The sequence below is a fragment of the Cariama cristata genome, unplaced genomic scaffold (genome assembly GCF_000690535.1).
Source record: "Cariama cristata isolate BGI_N322 unplaced genomic scaffold, ASM69053v1 scaffold1406, whole genome shotgun sequence".
Classification (NCBI taxonomy): Eukaryota; Metazoa; Chordata; class Aves; order Cariamiformes; family Cariamidae; genus Cariama; species Cariama cristata.
The window spans coordinates 22,938-31,153 of NW_009621508.1; the positions used below are offsets into that span (position 1 = coordinate 22,938).

The 8,216-nt window shown below is 41.9% G+C and overlaps 1 protein-coding gene across 1 annotated transcript in view; it reads left to right on the forward strand.

The window, feature by feature from the left end:
• The window catches only part of HSD17B12 (hydroxysteroid (17-beta) dehydrogenase 12), a 17,777-nt gene extending 11,703 nt beyond the window's left edge, over nt 1-6,074 (forward strand). Inside the window, exons 4-5 of the mRNA XM_009701987.1 lie at nt 5,547-5,696; nt 5,970-6,074. Coding sequence (XP_009700289.1) covers nt 5,547-5,696; nt 5,970-6,074 — 255 coding nt within the window. The remainder of the gene's footprint in view (nt 1-5,546; nt 5,697-5,969) is intronic.
• Nucleotides 6,075-8,216: the final 2,142 nt, after the last annotated feature.

Sequence of the window (8,216 nt, forward strand, 5' to 3'; positions counted from 1 at the left end):
CCCTTAAGCATACTTAGCAAAATAAGAACTTATCACCAGGAAATGTCCTGCGGTTTAGTATCCAGATGTTTAGTCCCAGATGTTTAGTATAATGTCCTGTCCCAGTTCCTGAGAGGATTGTGTTGAGAAAAGAGACAATTGCTGGCTGAGCTATTCCCATGCAGTCACTGACCTTTTAATGAGAATTTCATTTAAATCTAGGTTTAAACCTTATGCTAAACATCTGAAGGGATGTTTAGTTTGGGGTCTGTTGCCAGTGGAGAGGAGGCTAGCAAAGGTGGTCCCTGAAAGCATTCTAACTCTGTTGTTAGAGACCTTCTTCAGGACAGACTAGATGATGTTAATTTTACGCTGGTAACAGATTATAAATTGCTGTAGAGCTTCCGAAGCATAACTTCTCATCAGAGTGCTTGATGCTGTGCCCTAGCACCCTGGCATGTACCTTCACCTAAACCAACGTGCAGCAGTGAAGGATGCATAAAAAGGCAGCACTCCAAACAAGTACCCCTTCGGCATACGGGGTGGTTTGTGTGTGCTCTCTGTTCTTGAAGCGAATTAAGCTGGAGCAACTGTTAGCGTTTGATGTCTCCTCGTTACTTCTCCCCTCACACGGCTTTCCAAGTCTTTCCCTGGCTTCAGCCTCAAACTGTCCTGCAGTGGGTCAATTTTTACCATGCTGCAAGTTCCTTACACCTTTTTTTCACTTTTACCCTTCTATATTACTTCTATCTCCCCAATGTGGTTCAAATTGTATTACTTGCAGATTTAGCTTCATTATCAGACAGCTGTTCTAAAAAAATTCATCTACATGCAGTGTGGCCGTCTTTTAATCTGTGGTCACACTCTCCAAATGAGACTGAAGGAACTGGTATTTCTCTTTTCTACATCAATAATAAGTTGTCTTCCAGTAGGATTTCTTTCTTTCCTGCTCAAGCTTACCTACAAACGGTGAGGCACGGGCTCCTTCAACACACAGCTTCACTGGCAATAGAGCTGCGTGTGATTTTCTTTTTTTCCCTTTTTTGTGTGTATGTGTGTTGCGGTACAATGTCTAAGCTCGTTCTCTGTTTTCTGGTGTTTTCTCAGGTAAAGCTGCTGATAGTTACCTCAGTGTGAGAGTATTTAGAGACAGATATTTGCAGGAGAAAGAAGTGTTACAGCTTTGAGATGTGGTGTTCCTATGTGCGTTTGTCTCCTCCTTCCCAAATTTTGTCTAAGTAGCACTCTGTCGCTTTGAGAGGAGAATGGAGAAGGAGCAGGTACTGTCATTTATGACTGTGGAGTACCTATTGAAACTGAAAAGGTAAATAGCCCAGTAACTCATGCTTGCCTAAAGGCATTAAACGCAGTATGAATGTACATAGCATAGGAAAGATTTTCTAGCTTTTGGGTATGGAAAAGCTAGAAAAAAAGTTTTCAGTGTCCTACGTTTTTAACATTATAAACAAATGAAGAATTAAATCTGGTTTTCTGTATCAAGTTATGTTCCCCTGTACAAAACTTCACAGGCTGTGGGAAGCTGTCTTTTTGTAACTCCCGTGTGGGCGAAGGGTGCTGAATTCCTGACAGCCCTGCTTTTTTGCCCCTAAATGGAGACAGCGAATTGCCATTCTGAGTTATGTGGGCCTGATGACCAATAGCTGTCACACCTTCAATTTGTTACGTTAATTTTATTGCAGTCCATGTCCTTGTCGGCTTGTTCCAGCCAAATTCCCTATAAACCACTAATGAATATTACAAGTACCTTCCTGTGAAGGCTAGCTGACGTATCTCCTTCGAGCCCTTAGGAAACTGCATCCCCCTTAGATTCTTTGAAGTTCATCTCTGTGACCTTCAAAAGGGTAGCGCTTTTAATTCCAGACTTGCACTTCCAGCTGAGATCACCATTTAAACCAGTTAACTTTTGCCATGCCAATACCTGTGGAGTACCACTGTGTGAAAACCAGAAACAAAGCGCAGGTAGGATTTTACCAATTTCTGAAGTTCAACCTAAAGTATATCAGTTTTGCTCAAGTGGATTGCCTTCTCTGTGGAAGCTTAGTTCTGATAGTATATAGTGTTTTTATTTCAATGTAGCCATCTTTAAATTAAAAATACATTCTTTCTGGCTGACAGGCATCCTTAGTTTTACAGAAGCAGCACAGTAATAGCATAGGTTAAAATTCAGTGTGTGTTTACGTGGAGAGAAAGAGAGAGGCAAAAAGAAAAGGAATGAGGAAGAAGACAACAAGGACTTCTCTCAAGACTGTTCTGGGAAAATCTCTCCCTGAAAGGTTTCTGCAGACTCTTCTGAAACTTTTGGTTTTTGAGTATGTCTGAAAATACTGCTTGGTTCTTCACTTCTTTGTTTTGCTCCCTTTTTTTAACTTCAGTTAGTTAGTGGCATTTTCCCTCTATACTTGGTTACTATGCATAGCAAAAATGTAACAGTAAAACCATTTACTACCTGTTTTCTTCTACCCTGTCCACTACATAAAATATCAGATCACAAAATCATGAAAGTGTTCGTTTGAAGGGATCTCTAAAAAGTTTTCTCTGCTAGCAGTGGGATTCCCTAGCAGTTAGCAGTGGGATTGTGGCTAACGCTAGGTCATGGGCTAGTCGTGGCTTTAGCCAGCCAATTCTTGAAAACCTTCAAGGGCAGGGATGCTGTGACCTCTCTGGACAGCCTGTCTGGGTGTTGTCCTGCTCTCCTAGCAAAAGGCTTTCTCCCTAGTGTCCCATCACCAAACTAATGGCAAATGGCATTGCCTGCCTTCCTCCAAAGCTTTTTAGCTTTGCCTTTTAGCTCTCTGTACAGGTCAGCTTTGGTTGCTGCAATTCTTCTGTTTCCCCTTTATGTCCCCCAGCTTCCTTTTCCCTGCAAAGAAATGGAAAGAAGCTTCTTTGGAAACACCCCAGAGTTCAGGTCTTTTTTTAAAAGTAAGGTAAAACAGGTGATAAAATTGTGTAAACAAGCTATTCTGACTTTTTGGGGCTTCTTGTCATGTGACTGTAGCATAATTAGTAGAGGCTTCTGTTCAGGACTTGAGATCTGACTTCTTGCATCGATCCGACATTCAAGACCCCAATTCTGAGTGCCAGACAATTTTAATAAGCATCAGAGCTGTAAGCGGTAGCAAATGTTTTAAGTGAGCAAGAGACGTTGTATTGACATAAGCTACTTTTAAGGCATGTTTTGAAACTGGAGAGCAGGCTAGGCTTTCCCGGGATAAAGACAAGGAATTTTCTATACAGTTACTTGCCCAGGTAGTGTGGGTTTTATCTGCCTGAATGCAAAATGCTAAAAGGCTTTAGGCAGTGAAGGGGTTTTTGTGGTGGTGGTGGGTTTATTTTTTAATCTGTCATGCCAGTTTTAGATATGGTTCCTGAATGTCTGAGCTCCTTGTGGGGAGGAAGAAAGGGGGAAAACTAACTTAATGGATTCAACAGGTCTCTTTATAGCTGTTAAAATATGGCACAGTTAATAGGAAAACAGTAAATCTAATGTCTCTCAAATTAAATACCTGTCTCTTCGTTTTCTGGAGAGCCTTTGGGAGGGGAAAAAAAATGCTGGAGTGTAATCCTATACTTCTATGTGCCTTCAAGTCTGTGAATCAACAGCTAACCAGTAACGCTGCTGTATGTTTGCTTTCTCCAGTATCCTCACGCACAATTGTTTTCCCCTTCGTGCTATCCAGTGGCTTAACTGGGTAGTGCAATTCACTTACGAGCAGAGGAAGACAGAAAACAAACCGTAACTATTGTGCCACTGCGCGTGGGGATGTTGCAGATATAATTTGGTGGTGAATAAGAAGCTTAGAATTGTTTTCTGTTTTTAAAACACCAAACTAGAGAATCAGTTTAGAAATGTAATCTGAAAAATGGATGAGGTTCACATGCTGGAGCTGAAACTAGGTGCCTATGCTGTTGTGGTGACAGAATGAGTAGTTTTACCCAAGCATTTGTAGCTTTTGGCGACTTTAAAGGTGATGGTAAATGCTTACACTTCTGAAATTCAGGTCTCCATGTTTTTCTTCTCCATTTGAAAGTGGACTCATGCAGTGTATTATTGAAAGTCCTATTTATCAAGAGCAGTGCACGGTTTTAACCTTCTAAGGTGAAGGAATGAGCAGACATACCAATGCTTCCTGTTTGTGGTGGTCAAAGTCCACGGCTATGGCATGGATAAATAGTCAGGGAGAGCTCTGGTGGTCCTTTCCCCCCTGTGCCGTGCTTCTGAGAGCATGGTAGTAAATGTTTCTGAGGTCAAGCGTGCGTGGTTGTTGTTCTTTAAGAGACTAATGCGGGGAAGGAGGTTTCTGAACTGTAACTTGCCCAAATATACTGAGTTTCGAGATGGTATTCTCATTTTGGGATCCATTAGCATAGCAGAAGTGGACGCACACTTCTCAGATGTCTGCTGTACAGGTGCATGAGTCACAGCGCTCACTACTGTGATGGGCGGTAGTGACTGGATGTACAGCCCCAGACGGTGTCTTAGGAGGTCCTTGTCAAAGTGTTGGTAAGGTTCCAACCTTTCTAAGCTTCTGAGATCTGGTATGTTCAATATCTGATTGAGTGGCTATAGACCAGGGCTTTTTTGGTTACTTTTTTAGAGGCCTAGATTGAGGACAAGTTGAAAGCAACGCCAAAACCATGACTATGAGGAGAGAGGGTTGCTTCCTAGTGTACAAGTATACGTGCGTTTCCCTTTCCTTCTCCAGTAGCGTGAGCTGGGGATAGCTGGAATGTGGTTTTGGATCCCCCAGGTCTATCTTGGCCCCCCACTGACGTGCCGTTGTGGTACCAGTATCCCTCTGACAGCAATGCACCCATGCCGCCTCCTCTTGCTTTTCCATGATGCCAGGGCTGGGTAGTTCTGAGACGCACTGTTACTTTTTCTGTTTCTTCCGCACATTGCGATAAAAGCCCATTAACCCTGCTCCATTTCTTGATCCTTCCTTCTGTCCTTGAGGTCTTCCACTGGTACCACTATCTCTCCCTTCCTCTGAGCCCTCCTGTGGAGTTATGAGCTCAGTGTTCCAAGTGTCCTCCTGTTCCCTTTTTTACTTCTTCCTCCTGCCTTCGTGTTTCTGTCTGTACAGGTGCCAGACTGGGGAGCTGTTACTCAAATAAAAAAATCCCCGTCTTGGGTTCTGCACCTCCTTCCCAAGCAAACATTGGGGGTTTACTCCAGACAACCAACACGACAGCGTTTTCCGTTAAGCAACTGGAATGAGGTTTTGTACTTACAAGGCAAATTGTAAGAAAGGCTTTTCAACCATACGCTTGCAAGAGTGGTTTTTCTAGGGCCCCAGCTGGGAACGCTGACTGCCAACAGACCACTGAACTATCCTTCACGTTCCAAATATGACCCACAAGATAGCCGATTAAAAATGTTTTTGATATTTGTACATTGTGACCTTTGGAATTGAAAAGGCGGCTAGCTTAAGCTAGAATTCAGTATACAGGTTATCTGACGTCCAGTGATTTTTAGTTCCTTGATGGATCTGTAAGTTAATCTGAAAGCATTCTGTGCTTAACACAATCTTTCCTACGTGCAGAGTGTTCTACCGTATTATGTGGCAACAAAAATGTCCAAAATCCGCAAGCCGACCTTCGATAAGCCCAGTCCTGAAACGTACGTCCGAGCTGCCTTAGGCACGGTAGGCCTGCAGTCCCAGACCAACGGGTGCCTACCCCACGCGCTCATGGTAAGTCACCTTGGAAAACGTAAGGATCTGGAACGTCCTTTCTACGTGTCTGTTACGGAAGAAGAGTAAAGAATAATTTTGAATGTTAAATATTGTTGTTCTTTAACTTCTAATGATAACTTGGTAATATTTGTGTGTGCTGGTAACTGTTAGACTTCACTTAGTACCAGCTATAAAAAGCTGACACTTTTTCCCTCAACTCTTGGTTTTTTTTTGTTGTGTTTTTTGTTTTTTTTTCAACTCTTTTGTTTTTTTTGTTTTTTTTTGTTTTAGGGATGGATCGTCTCTCTTCTACCTACACCTGCTGTCATTAATTTACTCATGAAAACAAACAAACAAGTACGGGCTCGTTATTTGAAAAAAATGAAGGAGAAGTAAGTTGGAGGCGATTTGATCTCGGAAGCCTGGGACTCCTGCAGGTTCCATACCCACGCTGCGGCACCAAGTAGACCTAATGTTTTAAACATCTTCAATCGTAGGTGTACTTTCTAACGAGCAAAACAGTCTTGTTTTGAGGGTACGGGTGAAACAAGACTGTTGACGTCTAATATTGATTTTAAAATAGGCTTTATTTGTTGATAGATATTATGAGGGGAGGAAGTGCTCCAGACTAAAATTGCACTGTGCTTTAAGAAATATTTACACAGACTCGATCAGACATTGCGCTCTTGAGGAACAGCTTGGTTATATAGTGTCCATCACATCTATACATTGTGTGCGTGGGCGAGGGGTAGAAAAATAGTAGTTCTCGCATATTCCTGGGCAGGTGGGCAGGAGTGGGAAGGGAGCATATTTATTTAAGAAGGTAACCTAGAGCTATTGACAGAGTGTAACTTTTTCCCAGCTCAGGTTTTGGGTACTTATTCTGCGTTGTCAGCCAGCTCGTGAGCGCTCGCCTGCTTACACGGGCGGTCCAGTGTGATTTTCGGTTATGAACTTGAGAGGAAAATGGGCCAAAACAAGTGTCACTGCTCATCTATAAATATATACATAAAATACCATGGCAAAAAAAAATATTTAAATTCTTGGTTCTTGAATGTGGATTCTAACTTTGCAGTAATATGTAATCTTTACGATTTGTAATAACATTTTAAAAAGTTCAGTGCCTGCTCTTTGTAATAGGTGGTGATAACACAATGTAGATAAACGTCACAAGTTACGTGTTACCTGCCGATTGCTGTGTAAAAGGTGATGGGTACTTTAAATGCAGAGCTTGAAATGAGTTACTCTCCTCGTTAGCAATGGTGGTTAAATTCTTGTTGAAGTACGTATTACTCTGTCTTTTTGGTGAAGCCCTTTGAATTGTCAATCCTGAATAGCTGAGACAGCTTTAAAAATGAGAACCAGTAAATGTCTTTAAATGTAGAACATTTTTACGTAATTGTGTTTAAATTAACCGATTTGTTTCATGGTTCTGTTCCAAAACCGAGTGCTCCGGTGAGGCTGAAGTTGCCTGACTCCAGGAGACAGGGATCAGAGTACATGAAAGGTCTGCACTGCTGTTGTCTGTATTTACCTACTCTTTAAATAAAGATTTTGGTCTCTAACATTCCTTTTTTTTTTTCTTTTTTCTTTTTATAAACATAAAATGTACTGAAACTTAGAAAGCAAAGCAAATTGCAAGCAGCCCCCGGTGTTTTCTGTGGTGACTTCCTATGGCTGAAGAGTGGCGGCTCTTTTCTGTCCTTCAAAGAATAATTTCAAGCTCTGGTTTTGAAGTAAAAGATGTTGTACTGCGACGTGATTCGGGGCTAACATTTCTGTACATTGAAAAAAAACCTGAATACCGATGCAATGGTGCTGATCAAATCTGAGACGCAGATCCTATCCCATACATAGTTTTCTTAATTTTTTTGGAACAGGGATGGTGAAGTCGGTGGTATTCGTTCTGCAAGAGCACATGACTTGGTTTGCTCTGGATCTGATGTGGAAGCATTGGACTAAACAATCTGTATGTTTTTGCCTTTGTAAAACAAATAAAATGGAATTGATTCTGAATCTTTAATGTGTTGGTTTTTTCCTTAAAATGTTTGCCTGTACATTCAAATGCCTGATTGTTCTTCATCGTATGGAATAATGCAGTGAAAATTACGTTTACATGCCAAAACCAGAGCTTTTATTAATCTGTTCTCCTGCCTGTTGCCTATTTGAGAGTGCTGATATTGTACAATCCCTGGAACACAAACTGTTAATGAGAACTATTAATTAAGCTATTGATAAGAAGTAGTTATTTCCAAATAACAGTTTTCTAACTATGGAAGGTATTTGGAAAGAGGTGTCTGAGGGGCATAGCCCGCATCTCCAGTCGGCACCGAAGCGACGGTGCCCGGCAAGGCCGTGCCTGGCAGCAGTGGGGTTGTTGGAGCCCGTGGTTATCGTGCCCCGCTGCCCTGTGCCTGTACGCTTTGGGTTCACACCCGCCTGCTTTTATTTTCCAAACTGCAGCAGGGAAATCACTTTTTGACCTAAATTGCCTTGACTTCGATTTTTTTGAATGTCTGCTCACCTCGGCAATTGAGC